This window comes from Pseudorca crassidens, chromosome 10, assembly GCF_039906515.1.
Source record: "Pseudorca crassidens isolate mPseCra1 chromosome 10, mPseCra1.hap1, whole genome shotgun sequence".
Classification (NCBI taxonomy): domain Eukaryota; kingdom Metazoa; phylum Chordata; class Mammalia; order Artiodactyla; family Delphinidae; genus Pseudorca; species Pseudorca crassidens.
In genome coordinates, this window is record NC_090305.1 from 58013765 (window position 1) to 58032454 (window position 18690).

The following is an 18690-nucleotide window of genomic DNA, read 5'->3' on the forward strand; positions in this document are numbered from 1 at the left end:
CCACTGCTGGCCCAGGCGCTTGGCTCTGGGTGGCTGGGGAGCCCTCCACTTTTTGCTCTTGACATTTAAAGGGAGGAAATATAATAATTTGTACCAGGTCCTGAAAATTGACTGAAGGGCACTCTCTTTCATTACTGTAAAAATGAACAAAATGCACTTGAATGCTCCTTTAAGGAAAAAGAGCGAATTTACTTGTATTTCTATAGAGGCTGTGTGCTTCTTCTAGAATGGTTGCTAATGTCACTTTTTGTAATTTTATTCTTTTTTTTTTTAACATCTTTATTGGGGTATAATTGCTTTACAATGGTGTGTTAGTTTCTGCTTTATAACAAAGTGAATCAGTTATACATATACATATGTTCCCATATCTCCTCCCTCTTGCGTCTCCCTCCCTCCCACCCTCCCTATCCCACCCCTCCAGGCGGTCACAAAGCACCGAGCCGATACCCCTGTGCCATGCGGCTGCTTCCCACTAGCTATCTACTTTACGTTTGTTAGTGTATATATGTCCATGCCTCTCTCTCGCCCTATCACAGCTCACCCTTCCCCCTCCCCATATCGTCAAGTCCGTTCTCCAGTAGGTCTGTGTCTTTATTCCTGTCTTACTCCTAGGTTCTTCATGACAGTTTTTTTTTCTTAAATTCCATATATATGTGTTAGCATACGGTATTTGTCTTTCTCTTTCTGACTTACTTCACTCTGTATGACAGACTCTAGGTCTATCTACCTCATTACAAATAGCTCAATTTCATTTCTTTTTATGGCTGAGTAATATTCCATTGTATATATGTGCCACATCTTCTCTATCCATTCATCCGATGATGGGCACTTAGGTTGCTTCCATCTCCGGGCTATTGTAAATAGAGCTGCAATGAATATTTTGGTACATGACTCCTTTTGAATTTTGGTTTTCTCAGGGTATATGCCCAGTAGTGGGATTGCTGGGTCATATGGTAGTTCTATTTGTAGTTTTTTAAGGAACCTCCATTCTGTTCTCCATAGTGGCTGAACCAATTCACATTCCCACCAGCAGTGCAAGAGTCCCTTTTCTCCACACCCTCTCCAGCATTTATTGTTTCTAGATTTTTTGATGATGGCCATTCTGAGTGGTGTGAGATGATATCTCATTGTAGTTTTGATTTGCATTTCTCTAATGATTAATGATGTTGAGCATTCTTTCATGTGTTTGTTGGCAGTCTGTATATCTTCTTTGGAGAAATGTCTATTTAGGTCTTCTGCCCATTTTGGATTGGGTTGTTTGTTTTTTTGTTATTGAGCTGCATGAGCTGCTTGTAAATTTTGGAAATTAATCCTTTGTCAGTTGCTTCATTTGCAAATATTTTCTCCCATTCTGAGGGTTGTCTTTTGGTCTTCAATGCTGTTATTCTTTAGGATAGATTTCTAAGAGTGGGATTGCTGGGTCGTAGGGCGTATGCAAATTAAAAAATTTGAAAGATTTTTCCAAACTGCCTTGATGTTATTTTAAAACATAATTTTAAAAAACCTTTATTTAATAGATGTTGATAGCAAAATAAACTTAAAAACTTCATAGTTTTTGCATTCAAAGTTAATGGCATATATACTGTGTCCTTGGTTTATGTATTTAAATGATCTGACAAAGTACTTAAGAGTATAAAGTATATGCATACTTTCTTTGAGATCTTATTTTCTTATGCATTATTTGCAGTATTGCAATTCTTTAACTTTATGATTTCAAGTTTAATGTTGTTGAACTTAGTTTATATGTGTAACCAGTTGGAATGAAAGCTGCAGTACTGAGTAGTGAAAACACTTTTTGCAGTCAGTGTTAATGGCATCATTCCTACACTTACTATATTGGTTAATATTATGGTATATTGGTTTACATATAATATAGTAGAAACCTTGAAAACAACTTGTTGATTGCTACTATTGCTTTTTAAAAAGGATTTATCTAGGATGCTTTAAAACATTAAAATTGAATATATCTTTACAAAATAATCCTTTCTGAAAGGGGTGGTTTGAGCATTCTTTTACAGCAGGCTAAGTAAGCTAACGGTTAGTTTTTATTTCTTCCCAAATTTCAATACTAAAGGTCCTGTGCTTATAGGTATAGTTTAAGGAATGGTTTCTGATTGAAAGCCAAAGCAGTATCATCACTTCGTCTCCTTGCTTTTTTTTTAAATTAATTAATTAATTTATGGCTGTGCTGGGTCTTCGTTTCTGTGTGAGGGCTTTCCCCAGCAGCGGCAAGCGGGGGCCTCTCACTATCGCGGCCTCTCTTGCTGCGGAGCACAGGCTCCAGACGTGCAGGCTCAGTAGTTGTGGCTCATGGGCTCAGTTGCTCCGCGGCACATGGGACCCTCCCAGACCAGGGCTCGAACCGTGTCCCCTGCATTGGCAGGCAGATTCTCAACCACTGCGCCATCAGGGAAGCCCCGTCTCCTTGCTTTTTAAGCATTTTCTAACAACTCTAAAAGATGTTTTTGACCACAAAGTGAAATGTAAACTTTAGTTCAACTTATTTTACAATAAATAAAGGACTTTGAAATTTCATGATTAACTTATAAAGGACATTACATAAAATTATCTTGTTACAGAGAATGGACCTGAGGACATGAGGAGGGGGAAGGGTAAGCTGGGACAAAGTGAGAGTGGCATGGACTTATATACACTACCAAATGTAAAATAGATAGCTAGTGGGAAGCAGCCGCATAGCACAGGGAGATCAGCTCAGTGCTTTGTGTGCACCACCAAGAGGGGTAGGATAGGGATGGTGGGAGGGAGATGCAAGAGGGAGGAGATATGGGGATATATGTATATGTATAGCTGATTTACCTAGTTATACAGCAGAAACTGACACACCATTGTAAAGCAATTATACTCCAATAAAGATGTTAAAAAAAAAATTTAAAGCTTGATGGATAAAGTCTAAGACAGATCCATCTTGTACCATAATCCACCTTAAGGTAAATGGTAAATACAGATGTATCATCTTAACCTAATGTAAAAATCCAGATTTACAAAACAAGTCAATGAAAATATAATTTCTTTTTCCTGTTGCAAAAAATAGAAAAAAATTGTTAGTCACCATGCCGCACCCCCCCCCCACCCCCAGCCCCAGGTTTTTCATCTTGTTAAACCTCTAAGATGGAAGATACTCTGTCAGTGATGGGATCCTCACTTTTAGTTTTAAGTTTATTTTTAGCAAAATGTGGAAGTTTAATTCAAATTATAAATATTTGTCCCATCTCTCCAGTAGGTACAGTAAAGTCTATGTAATCTAGAATGCTTGGGAAGTAGAATGGTTTCATTAAGTTGATATTTCCATAAATTAAATGTTTTACCTTTTTTCAGCTATTGCTGAAAATCCTAATGTCTATTTTCCCATATTAGTAAATATTATATGTAAATCTAAATAAGTCTGTCTTTGATTGCAGTGTCTCAGGCTTCCTTATAGGGCTGTAAAAAATCATCTATATGATTGTAGACTTTAAAGGCAAAGGAGAGTAGGGTGATGTGCACTGACCCTGAGGTCTGCGGCTCTGTGGCGCTGTTTCATCCTGCACAGATGGCTGATCTGTCCAGTTGACCTGGTACTCTTTCCTGGGGATCCTAGGCACAGCCTCAATACCCTCATCAATCTCTTCATTTTTTATAGTTCTGTTGATATTTTCTGTTCCTCCCTGCATCAGTTTTGGTAATATGTGTCTGTCTAGGAATTTGTCTGTGTCATCCATGTTGTCCAGTTTGTTGGCATACAGTTGTTTGTAGCATTGCCTTATAATCCTTTTTATTTCTGTAAATGCAGTAGTAATTTTTCCTCTTTTATTCCTGATATTCGTAATATAATATGAATCTTCTCTCTTTTTATTTTACTCTGTCAAACAAAATATGAACCAGTGTTTGATTCCACTTTCTTGATGAGTGTAGTGAGCATTCTCAGGATTGGAGTGGCATGCTGATCTTTGATGACTTATTTTTCTCAAGTCCCAGATGCCTTGGGACTTAGCAGAAATTACTTGAATCTGTTTTGTTACTTTCCTGGTTTTCTGGCCTGATATCTGTTTTTTGCCATCTTTATATAGCCTTGGTCTTTTCAGTGCTCATCAGTCCTTTTTTGCTATCTTTTTTGTTTAATGGCTTTGTATGTCTTTAACTTTATGTATAGTGGAAATATCCATATAGACAAAATAGGGCCTTAATTCATGACCTTCGATTTGGTCAAAATGATTTAACCACAGTCTGTACTGCATATTTTCTCACCTGCTGCTACTATAGGCAGTTTTTTTCTTGTATCTTCTACTGAGTATATTGTGTACTTCTTAAGGTATACATTATTGCAAATAATAAGGAAGTGAATTTGACTCAAAAAAGTAGGTGTTGCTACTAATAGCTATATATAACAGTGTCTGTGAAGATAGAAACAGGACCTCTTCTCTTCAAGGCAGAGATACTAAAAGATACTAAACTTTTTAGGGTCCCTCTCCTAATAGGAGGTACATTAGTACATAGGAGACATATTAATTCATTACATACAGTGGATGCTAGGTAGCAGATGCCTTTCTGCTGGCTTTAGACTTAATTTTCTCTTTGAACTCTGGTTGAGAAGGACTGGGAGGGTTCTGTACTGCCAGAGTTTGATTGAGTGCTGCAAGCCAGAGGCTAAAGTGGGGCTCATGGCACTGGTGAAAGGAGGTTGAAAAAAGCGTTTCCCAGCTGATGCATAGAGCTCTCTGTGGCCCATTGTGAGAAGCTGCTGTCTCTAGGGAGGCTTCATGACCAACAACTGAACCAAACCTCGCATCAGCTTAGTGACTGAATCTGTGATAACCTCTGTGTTGTGATAGGGCAGGAAACCCAAACTGGGGCCCAGGGAATCAGATTGACTGGATAAGGAGGGATGAGCACAGGAGGAAGGAGAAGGAAAATACCTTCCTCAAAATAAGCCTGTAAATGAAAATGCTAAAATAAATGCTAAGAAGACAGCCAGTAAAAATAGGAATTGGGATATCAAATTATTCCAGGTGAAATTAGAATAATTAAAAGGGCAGTCTGGATAAGACTTTGAAACAAGTATTTTCAGTAGGATAAATGAAGTAATAGTTTTCTTAAAAAGAACAGAGAATTGTGGGGAAAAAAGAGGCCAAAAAATAGACTAGGTAGATATGAAAAAGAACCTATTAGAAATCCTGGAAATAAAAAAAAATGATATAAGAATGTAAATCAGAATAAAACTCAGACTGGTCCCAGTTCAAGGGAAAATTAGGGAGTTTGAAAAGAATACTGAGTAATCCCACCAAAAACACAGAGATAGAGATAGATAATTATCTAAGAGTAAGAGACATGGAGGATAGATTGAAAGCTTTCAACACATATCTGATCGGAGTTTTAGGTAGTCGTCATGAATGTTGAGATACATAAAACTTTAGTCAGTGTTAGTTCAACTGATGGGACCACACAGAAGAGGCGAATTAAATTCTTAGCAGATTTGAATTAGAATTTCAACAGTTTGAAAGAGTTGAGACAGACTTATTGAGGATATTTGAGAACTGAATCTTGGGAGACTTTGATAGGCATAAGAAGCAAATGACAAGGACCACAAGTGGGGAGGAAGCCTCCTTAGGCTTTGAAATAGCTGTCAACGGAAACTAATTTGGACATACTTTGCTTTTTTACTTGGGCTATGGCATGGAATGTAAATCGTTGTTTGGTAGCACTTTCTTTTGAAATGTTTGGTCAGCATGTGTTTCTGTACTGGTTCTATACAGCTTTTGTGTTTTTCTCTTAAAATTCCAAATCTACTTTTTTAAAAAAAAATAGATTTATTTATTTAATTTATTTTTATTTTTGGCTGTGTTGGGTCTTCGTTGCTGCGCGCAGGCTTTCTCTAGTTGCGGTGAGTGGGGGCTACTCTTCTTTGCAGTGTGCGGGCTCCTCATTGTGGTGGTTTCTCTTGTTGTGGAGCATGGGCTCTAGGCATGCGGGCTTCAGTAATGTGGCGCTTGGGCTCAGTAGTTTTGACTCGCAAGCTCTAGAGCGCAGGCTCAGTAATTGTGGCACACAGGCTTAGTTGCGCCATGGCATGTGGGATCTTCCTGGACCAGGGCTCGAACCCGTGTCCCCTGCATTGACAGGCAGATTCTTAACCACTGCGCCATGAGGGAAGCCCCAAATCTACTCTTAACTGTGAAATTTTAAATTATTTTCTTATGTGATATGAAGAGTGACTTCATTTCAAAAATTAACTTTGGAAGCCTAAGAAGAGTGAATTTGTATAGCATTTAACTTAAGATAACATCCACTCAAAAGATGACCTTTCTGAGTTTCTGGGAGAGTAAGATTTTCAGCAGGAGTGGAAACTATATGATACCCTAGAGCCAAACAGGCATCTAGTGTATTTTAGTATACTACTGACACTAAATTTTAGGGTTTAGTGTAAGATCAATTCTTGAATCCTACCCAAAGAGTACCAGTTATTAACATAACCAAAAAAGACTTTAAAAAAAAATTTGTCTCATCTGTAAGGTGACCTCTAATGTAGGACCAGATGAAGAGTTAGTGACGGCTCTAGTCATCCATAACTCTAGAGCACTGAGATGAAAAGTGTAAGTTTTTAAACTTTTGCAGACATTTATTTTATGACATAATTCTTCATTATATATTATATAATAACATACATTAACTGCTAAGTTAATGTTTCAAAACTTTTGTTTTTTAAAGTTTTTATTTGGAAATAATCAGATTCATGGGAGGTTAAAAAATTTCTTTTTAGGGAGGCTCTGTGTACCCTTTATCCAGTTTCTCCCAAAGGTAACATCTTATATAACTGTAGTACCCTATCAAAACAAGGAAATTGACATTGGTAACCTCTGTGACATCCACAGAGCTTATTCAAATTTCACCTGTTTTATATGTGTGTGTGTGTGTGTGTGTGTGTGTGTAGTTTTATGCAGTTTTATTACATATGTATGTTTGTGTAACCCCCACCATGAAAAAGTTCATTTTAATTATAATTTCTTATACATCTAATTCATGATAGCTAGTATTTTGGTGTATAGTATACAGTTTCTGAAAGAAAATTGAAGCTCAGAAGAGAATATATATCAAAAGACCTAGTATAATAGAATTTATCCTTAAAACTTATTATAAATTTGTTTCAAAAGTTTCTTCTGTGTGTATTGGAGAAAACTGTATTTGTATATAAGTAGAAATAAATGATTATTTAAAGTTTTATGTGTTTATACTCCCCATAAATTTCCATGCTGTCTTTTTGAATATATAAAAATGAGTGGCTCAATATTTGTTATACTAAGGCTTTGTGTTCTTTACCATGTATTGTTCTTACTGGTATAGGCTCTCATACTGAATTGCCAGATGTGCTGTGTGCTGTGGTGCCTGTTGCATATATCATTTGTATGCCAATAAGCAAGTTGTTTAAAGTTGAGTTTTGAGATCCAAAACAGCTCACCTCATCTCCCTTCCTGACCTTTCCCAGCAACTTACTATTTCTATGGGTGGAGTGATGGGTGGCAGCAGTGGTGGTAGCACAAGGCCATTATAGCGTTGTGTGTGCTGTGCGGTGAGAACACTTTGCAACATTCCCTTATGATTTGTCTTTCATCCTTTGTTTTATTTTTATACCTCTGCTCATTAAACTGAATGAGACAGCTCCTAGCCGGGATGATAGCAGAGCCTGCTTTTCTCTCTGAGTATACTATCTTTGCTTTGGATTCCTCCAAGCAGCCTAAAACCCAGACTGACGGTGTGGTGAGTCCTTCCACCGCTTTCTGCATTCCCTTTGTGGGGAAGCAAAGTAATTTGGTAATTCTAGAAGCACATCTCACGTTGCTTGTCACTTACCATCTCTCAAAGCATCTTCAGTGCCCTGTTGCTAACCTCCCTCTAAAAAAATCAGAGAGTAAATTGCTGAATTCTGATGGCTGGTGTGTTTTTTGCTAGCTTTTTAACAGCAACAAAATAACACTGTTTTCCTTAATGTAGTGAAGAATACTTTCACTTGGTCTAAACGCTTAAGTTTTCTCCCTAGGGAATGTTTGCTCATTAACTAAAAGAGGTATGCATTGCTAGGAATCTCTGTTGGTAGGAGGCCAAGAATATTTTGAGACTTGACTCACATTTTTAGGAAAGAAAAATGCATTTTATGTAAATCCATAATTAAACAACATTGAGTAGGCAGGTGGAGTCTACTGTAACAAGTAATTGCATCTTATTTGGGGAGAGTACCAGTTTTCTGTGTATTAAACATTTGAAAGGAAATAGTTACCTGTTTGTTTTTCAACTGAGTGAATTCATACAATTTTGAATCTTGTATATATTGATAATTTCACTTGGGGAAAGTAGACTTACTTCATAAAGTATCTGAGTTCTTAATTTAGCAAATTAAAACTTAGGGATGTTTGATTGCCTAGTAAGGATGCTTTTGTTGTTAGAATGGACACCGACTGAAATGGGATTGGGGTTTTTTTAAACAGTGAGAATTGGTTTAATTTATTAAGTGGCTAGTAATGAAGTTAGAACACTTCTGTATTTATCCATGCAGCCAGTAAAGACTTGGTCTGCATATGGCCAGTATCAGTCTTATATTACATTCTAAACTTGCTTTTAGAAAAGGAAGCAGCTCAGAGTTCTCATAATGCCTTAGCTTGGCTCTCAGGTATAGTGGTCTCTAACACCTCACTGTTTTCCATACTGGTTTGAGAGGGAGACAGGAGTCCCAGTTAGAGATAACTTACCAACTTATTTTAAAAACATAAAAGGATATTACACTTCATGTAGTAGTAATAGAGCCTTAAAAAACCACAACAAAAAAGAGCTTCTCTCAGGCTCACTTCCGTTAGAACATAAAATGATTTATATTGAGTGCCTATCCTACTGTGACAAATGCTAATAATTTTAGAATGGAGGCTTTAGAACTATTTAAAATAATTTAAGTAGGCTGAAAGTCTGCATTAATCTTATTTAAATTTTGTTTTGTTCAGATAAAAACTTATTTCTCCTCACATAAAACCATAGCGTAACCTATAGTAGAATAAAAATTTAGTGAGCGTCTAATTCATTATTTTATTTCACCAATTGCTGACTTTTCCTTAATTCAGTTTTTGGAAAAATGCCTCTCTTTACCCCAAATTGTAAAAGTTGCTGTATCCTTAGTGCTCGGTAGTCAAAAGTAGTTGTTGAAAGACTGAACAAAACGTAATTGAAGGGAATTCCCTGGAGGTCCAGTGGTTAGGACTCAGCGCTTTCACTGCTGTGGGCACGGGGTTCGGTCCCTGGTCGGGGAACTAAGATCACGTGAGCCACGCAGTGTGGCCGAAAATTAAAAACAAACAAACAAAAAACAAAAAAACAAAACACACATACACAAAACACCATAATTGAAGACAAATCTGGCAGGGAACCTGTGTGTGCTTTTAAGTTAAATGCACTTTAGAAACGTTTTCCTGTTATCTAAGAATTGCCTCCAGGGGAAAGTGTTGGTGACTGAGTAGTGACATGTGTTGAGCTAGTTCTTTAGGCTTCTTTCTTGGGGGAGACCTTCAGAAGTCTCCTTACACTGAAGGAAGTAACTGTATAAAGATTTAACAAACAATTACTGAGCCTCTACTACAGTCAGGCAAAATGTAGGGTTCCTGCCCTCCGAGCGTTTATAGTTTAGTATGGAGACAAAGATGTCAGAATACACTTAACAATGCGAAGGAATTAAGTCTTCATAGAAGAAAATACAGGCATAGGAAATGTGTTAGCCCCTCTGGCCAGCCATATGAAGCTTCACAAAATAAGGGGCATTTGAAAGTTGAAAGACAAATAAGAATTTGCTGGGCAGAAATGGAGAAGGCATTACAGGTAGTGATAAAATCTATAATTTTGTTTCTAGAGATTCTTAACTTAGATTTACATGGTAACAGAGGCCAATACTTTCCTTAGCTGTCTTGCATTTATTTAGGTATATAGTATAACAAGTAAATTGAAATATAGATGCAGAGATGAAAAGTTTTAAGATGTTATGCTGTTTGTTTGGTAGGGTGATATTTCAGACAATTGTAGAATAGCTTTTTTTGTATGGACCACAATCATGTGTCAAGTAATTTACTTAAAATAGAATATGGACTTTCTTGCCACTCTTCCTCCTAACCTAAATATTTTATGGAGCCCTTTCATTTGCTTTCTCCATAATTTAACAGTAACTTACTTTTCGGTATACTGCGTGGCAGAGAGACTTGCTGATTTCTCTGAAGTATGTTTTTTTATTTTATAGTGTGTAGTGTAGGATATTTTTAGGGCTGGAAAGCATTAATTATGATGCTACACAAATAATATGCCATGTATACGACTTCTAATTCTTTGAAATGGCAGAGAGCAGGAAGATAAAAGTTAATTCCTATGTTTCCCCAACCGTTCTCCCCTATTTAACTTTAAGGAAGTGTCTTGGACTGATAAAATTTGATAACTCTTTATGTCAGAGGGAGAAGGTATTTAAACTTTTATGAGGAAAAAATTCAAATGTATTGCAAGAGTGAAAATAGTAATGAGTCACATAAGATTTCTTCCCCCTTCCCCAGTATCCATTATCCAGTGTCAACAATTAATAAGTCATGGCCATCTTATTACCATCCCCCCATACCTCCCTAACCACACCACTCCCACCCTCCCCACACATGCAGATACCCTCTGCTCATTCCTGTGGGATTATTTGAAGCAAATTTCAGATATCTAAGTATTTTGGTATATATTTCTAAAAGATAAAGACTAAAAATATATAACCACAATACATTTATCACACCTAAAATTATTTCTTAGTATCAAATACCTAATGAGAGTTCAAAAATTTGAGAACACTTTTGCAAAGCTGAGTGCCTTCTCCACTTGTATTTAAGAATAAGAAGAGTCATACATTTGTCCCTTTCTTGGTTAGCCCTAGAGTTGCAGGGGAAATGTACTTTCAAGTTACTGAAACATAGTGGCTAGTATTTCGTTGAATGCTTTTGTTTAAAACATGGAAGTTATTTTATCATGAGCTGCTTCTATAGCTTTAATTTTAGTTAGACACTTAGTATATTATGAATGCAATGTAGAATTTTGAATCTCGAAGAATATCATCCATTATGGAACTCATGCCGGTATGATATAGTCAGTAGAATGTTGTGTAACTTGGAGCATTTGTCATACCAACAAAAGAAAACAAAAAGCTTTCATATGTAGGAGAAATTATTTTTAATTATAAGTTTTTCTGAAAATTGTCATAACAATTTCATTTAGACTGCTGGCTTCAAATGAATGCGGCATTTCCATTTCTTGTTGCCAAGATATTTTTCAGAGCTTAGCCCAAATAACTTTAAATATTATTTTACTGTAAGGAACAATTGACGTTACTTTTTCTGGATAGTTTTCTACCTGAATGAGTTTTGCTAATTGAATCCCTGATGTTAACTTCATATTGAGGTTAAAGCTGGGGAGATTGTAATGGGGAGAGATATGTGATTAGCTTGAAATAAATTTGGCTGCATACTAATCTTTGCTGTTTGGTTACAGATATTATAGCAAAATGAATTTTCTAAAATACTTACCATACTAGTTTTGCCTTGCATGAAAAATTCTAATAAGTGAACAATTACTAATTTTGTTTAACAGGTAAATGTATCTAATAGGTTTTGGTACTTGGCCTTTCTTTGTTCTTAACAGTTTTAAAATTTTAGTTTTCTGATCCTTTCTTTACAATGTTTCTTTCTTTTTCTTAGAATGCATCTATCCAAGCTATGAAATCTCCCGACAGTGTTAATGGAAGTGAACCCACAGCTCCTCAGGTCCGTTATTAATGTTATTTAAAAGAAATAGCAAGTCATTTCAGGATGTCAGTCAATCAGTATTATTAGCATTTGACTTTACATTGAAACAGTGATGTCTGAACATTGATACAATGTCTATGGTAAATCCAGGTTTGTTGATGGTTTCTTGGAAAAAGTTTAAAATGAAAGCAATACATGTATATATATACCAGTCATGTAAGATTCCATTATTACTCATTTAAAAAACTAATGGCACTGAAGAGAAAACTTCGGGAAAAAAGACTGATTTTATAGTAAAAGATTATGGAGTAAGTAATTTTGAAAGACATGTTGAGTTACATATTCTAGAAGGGAGATGTGAAGAAAATGGGATTTCTTTTAAAGTTTGTTCTAATGCAGAATATCTTACTACTAGAGAATTTAGTTTATCTTTGATTTTAAAAAGTTATTTTGAGAGTGGGGCTCATGTAACTTTCTTTTGACTCCTTCCAAAAAAGAAAAATTCATTAAAAAAAATCTTAATGATAGCAGTATCTGAGATGAACATTTCTTTTCTTTGGCTTTAGTGATTATTATTATCATTAACCTGGCTGTTCTCAACAGCTGTGTAGAGCAATAACATTTCTGATTCTGTGAACCTGGAGCAGGAACATGGGCAATTTCTGAACTAAATCATGTAGATTAAACATTCTAAAGTATTGTCTAACTTTCCAAACTCCATGAAAAGGTTACCTGTGAGCTGAGAGTCTCATTCTTTTCAGGGAGGCTGGTCAGGCTCTGGGCATAGTCCACGTCCCTGGCCTTTGAGCAGCATCCCCTAAGTCCTCTACAGATAAATCATTTTCTATTAGTGCCTTGAGGTAGGGGTAAAATATTGGGAGGCACCAATTTAAATGGTACTGGACAGATCCAGTGATCTTGAAGGAATATTAATTAGAATTAATTAGATAACCAGCTTTATGATCAAATTCAGGAGAGATTTAAGTTTAAGGTGAAGAATGAACATGGGTGATATTCAGGAAGTTAATTGTGTTTATTGAGTTTACTGTGTGTCAGGCATTGTTAAGCATTTTATGTATATGATCTCATTTAATTCTCATAACAAGGAGACACCTTCACTCAGAGACTGTTTTTTACTTTTATACAAATTTCTGACAAGTTGGTTGTTGGTTGTTGTTAGCAAATTAGGAACAGGGGGTATCCCCAAAGTGGGTAGAATGCTTACTGTGGTTGGGCAGCAGGAAATCAGAGTTGACACCAAGGTAGAAGAGATGGTGAAAAGCAAGCCCAAGAGTTTATAAAGTGTAGCTGCCTGTGACCCCCTTACTACTGGGTAGAACATCTTCTGTAAACCAATAGAGTTTGGCACACAATGTAATGATTGTGGTGGGGATGTCATTAAAAAGGGTTACTCACTGTCTTTATTTAAGAAGGCAGAAAAGTGCAGTATACCTATCTCAGAAAAATTTCTGTTAAATAGTTAACTCTTAAATTGTTTAATGCAGCACATAAAATTCAGCTAATCAAAATGATTATTCATTCATTTCCAAAGGAATGCAGGTAGTTGACATTTTACCTCAAACAGACTTACAAAACTCAGATATTTGAAAATAGTGTATACCACCATGTAATAGAGAAAAATATATTTTGCAAAACAGGTATGTATGAGCATTCATCCTTATCTGAGAAGCTGTGAAATAGTTTGATTGGATCATAGTTTTAGTGTTTTAGCAGTTTAGGATGAATCTAGGATCTAGTATTACCCTCTTATTGTATAGATGCTCTATCAGGCATGAAACTTTAAATTATTTGCCCAAAGACCAGTGGCTAGTTATTGATAGTGGGATTATCATAGATAGACAAAAACATTAGTCTACCCCACTATAATTTTTTGCCATGTATTGCCTCATTTAAGTTTATATGCTGTTAAAACAAAATGAGAATAAACTAGTGGTTGCCGGAGCTGAGGAGGGTGGGGAGGATGGCGATATAGGTGAAGGGGATTGAGAGGTACAAACTTCCAGCTATAAAATAAATAAGTTACAGGGATGTAATGTACAGCACAGGGAACATAGTCAGTAATATTATAATAACTTTGGTGTGTAATCTATAAAAATATCGAATTACTATGTTTTATGCCTGAAATGGACATAACATTGTAAGTCAACTATACTTCAGTAAAAACAATAAAAAGTAACAACAGAATTTTGTTAAATTGAATAGAGCAAATCATAGGGATTTAAATGACCATTCTCATATGCTATTATTTTTTTTTAACTATAGGAAAAAGTCTGGTTTTGAAAATCATTTATGATTTTTTTTTAAAAGCAAGTCAACCTCTGTCAATTTTTTAAATGTATTTATTTATTTTAATTTTTGGCTGCTTCGGGTCTTAGTTGTGGCACGCAGACTTCTCTCTAGTTGTGGCGTGTGGGTTTTTTCTCTCTCTAGTTGTGGCACGTGGGCTCCAGAGCACGTGGGCTCTGTAGTTTGTGGCACATGGACTGTCTCCTTGAGGCACACGAGCTCAGTAGTTGTGGCACGCGAGCTTAGTTGCCCCGCGGCATGTAGGATCTTACTTCCCCGACCAGGGATCAAACCTGCATCTCCTGCATTGGGAGGTGGATTCTTTACCACTGGACCACCAGGGAACTCCCTATGAATTTTTTAAAAAAGAGAAATTATAGTAGTGTAATTAAATTTTGAAATTTCTGTTGCCATTTTTTGAATACTGCTTTTAATTTTATTTTCAACAGTTATGAAAAATTTCAATCATACAGAAAAGTGGAAAGAACTTTATAAAGTGAACATGTATATACCTACCACCTAGATTCTATCATTGATATTTTACTTTTCTTTTCTTTTTTCTTTTTTTTTGGCTGCACTGCACGGCACATGGAACTTCCCTGACCAGGGATTGAACCCATGCCCCCTGCAGTGGAAGCTCAGAGTCTTAACCACTAGGGACCACCAGGGAAGTCCTGTACTTTTTTTTTTTTAATCACAAATCTGTCCATATATTCATTCCTCTATTCGTCCCTCAATCCATTTTATTTTTCTGATGCCTTTCAGAGTAAGTCACAGGCCACAGTACTAATGTTTTAGTATGTATATCATTATCTAGTGTTCAGTGTTTGTAATTTCTATTTTGAAGTGAATTTTATATAAAATGAAATATACAAACCTCAAATGTACATTGACTGATTTGTACATCGATACATACATTTGACAAATGTATGTGCCAAACCCATGCACAGGTTATAGAAGATTATCAACACACCAGAAAGTTCCCTTATGGTCTTCCCTCTGAGAGGCAACGTGTTGTAATTTTTTTCCACCATACAACACATTAGTTTTGCTTATTTTAGAACTTTATATAAGTGACCTTATAAGTATGTGCTCTTTTATGGAAGACTTCTTTCACTCAGCATTATGTTTGTGAAATTTCATCCATGTTGTGGTTATCAGTAGTTTGTTCCTTTCTATTGCTGTGTAGGATTCGTTTGAATGAATATTCTGCAGTTATTTACCTATTGATGGACACCTGGGCTGTTTCCAGTTTTCTGCTATTACGAATAAAACTATCATGAATGTTATTGTAGAAATCCTGTGGATGTATGTTTTCATTTTTTTCTTCTTGAGTGTTATTGATTATGTATTAATGCTTTTTGATGATTCTAGAATAAGATATACTATATGTAAAAAGTGATACATATCATTTTGATCGAGCATTGAGTATTTAAAGATCTCCCATTAGATCATCATTAGCATATCGCCAGGTTAAGGTTCAGATGAACAAATGTGTAATAACTACCTACTTCGTGGAAAGCACTGAGGCAAGACTACAGAGATAGAGAATATGAATTCTGTTCTAAAAGAGCATAAAGCCTGGGATGAGGGTGTGTGTGGCAGATATAATGATAAGAAAATGTATTTAGTGCTTCCTGCATATGAGGCACTATTTTAAATGCTTTTACTCATTTAATCCTCATAGCAGCCTACTAGAGTAGTGTTGATTTATAGATGAGGAAATTGAAACAAAGAGGTCCTAAAGCTAATAAATGGTAAAACTGGGATTCAAATCATGGAGTTTTGGTCAGAGTCTGAGTCTTAACCCCGGTGCTGTATTGTCTCTGTAGTTGTTCTAAGGCATTAACAATTCAGTTAGTTGTTATATCAGCAAGTAAGTAACTAATGGTGAGTCGGAATGCAGTATGTGCTCCAGTAGTGGTCCTGGTAAAGTGCTTAGGCCATTGAGAAGGGTTGTTTCTGATGGGTGAAATCTGAGGTTTCCTGGAAGAGCAGAAACTTGAGCTCACTTTTGAAGGATGTCTGAGTTTCCATGCGCAGAGAAAGTTTGGGTGATAGTACAGAGGCACACAAGGATGCATTTATTCAGGAAACAGGAAGTTACCTGTTGGAACTCAAGTTTTTGTTACATGAAGGGGTGGTTTTACAGAGAAATGGGTCTTGGGAAGTGGGAACCTTGAGTATCAGCTAAGGATTTTGAACTTTATATTTAGTGGCAGTTCAGTTTAGGAATTGGAATGAAATGATCTGAATTATGTTTTAGAAAGACAATCCTGCTGACCATGTGGCAGGGGCAGATTGGTAGGTAAGAGATTTGAGGCAAGAGAACAGAAGGCTGCTACAGATATCCAGCTGGTAGAGGATAAAAGTCTGACACTGTTGGGGAAATAAAAAGGAGGAATGCAAACAATGTAAAGTGGGGGAGACAGAAAGGAGCTAAAAGTAACTCTGTGTTCATTTATTTTCATTTATACATTTCTCCTTCTCTAACCCCCATCAGCTTTTTAAAAGATGAGTTATAAATCAGTGAATGTCTTTGGTACCAGAAACCTGACAATAGTTGGAGCCAATGGGAGTTTAGTTTTTCACATAGCAGAAGGGCTAGAGACAGTCAGTCATTAAGGACCCTTCTCCGTTTGGCTTCTTGTCCCCCCCTCCTTTACCTTCTCATCCTTCCCACTGCCTTTCAGCCTCACAGTTACAAGTTTGTCCTCCAGGAATTGCATCTCCATTGTTGACAGGACAAAAGGCATATATATTCCTTTTTATCAGGAAAATAATATCTCTCCTAGAAGGTTCCATCCATTTTTTTTTTTGGCCACACCACGCAGCTTGTGGAATCTTAGTTCCCTGACCAGGGATTGAACCCGGGCCCCAGCACTGAAAAGCACGGAATCCTAACCCCTGGACCACCAGGGAACTCCCGAAGGTTCCATCCTTTAGATTCCCACTTATAGTTTACATTATTGGCTGAACTTAGGCACAGGGTCCCCTCCTGGCTGAAACAGAGTCTGGGAAAAGCTAACTTAAAAAAATCCTTTAATTGAAATGTAATATCACAATGTAATAATGTATACAGAAAAGTATCATGTATTCCTTGTACAATTTACTGAATTTTCACAAACCAAACACAACTTTGTAACCAGCACCCAAAATCAAGAAACAGAAGTTACCAGCACCCCAGAAGCCCTTGTGCTCCCTTCTGCTCTCACCTCCCCCTACCAGGGGTAACCACTATCCTGACTTCTAACTCTATAGATTAATTTTGCCTGTTTCTGACTTTATGTAAATGGAATCACTAGTGGTTATTCTTTTGTGTCTGGCTTCTTTTGCTTAATAACTCTGTTAGTGTTAGTGAGATTCATCTATATTCTTGCTTGTGGCTATAAATCTTTAATTCTCATTGCTGTCTAGTATTCTTTTAGTGAGCAGATGACAGTTGACTTACCCCATCTGTTATTGATAGGCATCAGCAGTGGTTTCAGGTTTGGCGCTATTTTAAACAGTGCTGCTATAAACTTTCTAGCGTATATCTTTTGTTGAACATATGTATACATTTCTATTGTGTATATACTTAGTAGTGAAATTGCTGGTCTGGAGAGTACGTGTGTGTTTAGTTTTAGTAAATACTGGTAGTTTTCTGAAATGGAGTGTTCCACATCCTCACCAATACTTGGAATTTTCCATAGTTTTAATTTTAGCTATCCTGGTGGATATGTAGTAGTATCTCATTATGGTTTTTATTTGTATTTGAGAAGGTGAATGTTTTAACCTGGCTGTATTGTCACCCTGCATGAAACTGGCATCTGGTGGAAAGGAAGAAGGGAGGATTGGATATCAGGTGGTAGATACTATTGATTGTTTAGCTCAAGCCAGTCATGATGCTAAGTGCTTCACATGTATTAATGTAGTACTCCTCACAAGCGCCCTACGAGGTGAGTGCTGTTGTTTTCCCCAATTAACTTATGAAGAAACAGAGGCACAGAGGGGCTGTGTAACTTGCCCAAGGTCATATTGCCGGAGACTTGAGCCCAAGAAGCCTGGCTGCAGAGCCTGTGCTCTTAGCTACTGCATCTTATAACCGGAAGAGTCTGCCACATAAGCTTGCGTATAACATTCTTATTTGTAAGTTTGTCTTTTGTTTTGTTTTAGTCTTCTTTCTTTAATAATAATGATAATTGTTAATGTTTATTGAGTATTTGCTGCATTGTAAGCAATTTGCATGTACATATTAACTCATTCAGTCCTTGTGGCATCCATATGAGGTGGGTGGTATTATTATTACCATCATTATTATTTTTATCACCCCCATTTTAGAGAGGGGGAAACAAGACTAGTGAGGTTAAGTAACTTGGTCGGTGTCATGAACATCGTGGTGGAGCTGGGATTTAAACTTAGGCAGCCTTACTCAGCAGCCCACGACTGAATCACAACACTCAAACTCCCAAGCAGGGCTTCCCTGGTGGCGCAGTGGTTGAGAGTCCGCCTGCCAATGCAAGGGACACAGGTTTGTGCCCCGGTCTGGGAAGATCCCACATGCCGCGGAGCGACTGGGCCCCGTGAGCCATGGCTGCTGGGCCTGCGCGTCCGGAGC

The 18690-nt window shown here is 36.9% G+C and overlaps 1 protein-coding gene across 6 annotated transcripts in view; it reads left to right on the forward strand.

Moving 5' to 3' along the window:
* GOLGA4 (golgin A4) overlaps positions 1-18690 on the forward strand; it is a 105398-nt gene that overhangs the window by 18423 nt on the left and 68285 nt on the right. For 3 of the 6 annotated variants that reach the window (XM_067753767.1, XM_067753768.1, XM_067753770.1), the window contains exons 3-4: positions 7651-7803; positions 11739-11804. The exons of 1 other annotated variant lie outside the window; for it this stretch is intronic. In XM_067753767.1, coding sequence (XP_067609868.1) covers positions 7651-7803; positions 11739-11804 — 219 coding nt within the window. The remainder of the gene's footprint in view (positions 1-7650; positions 7804-11738; positions 11805-18690) is intronic. 2 more of the 6 variants (XM_067753769.1, XM_067753771.1) reach the window with 2 other exon arrangements.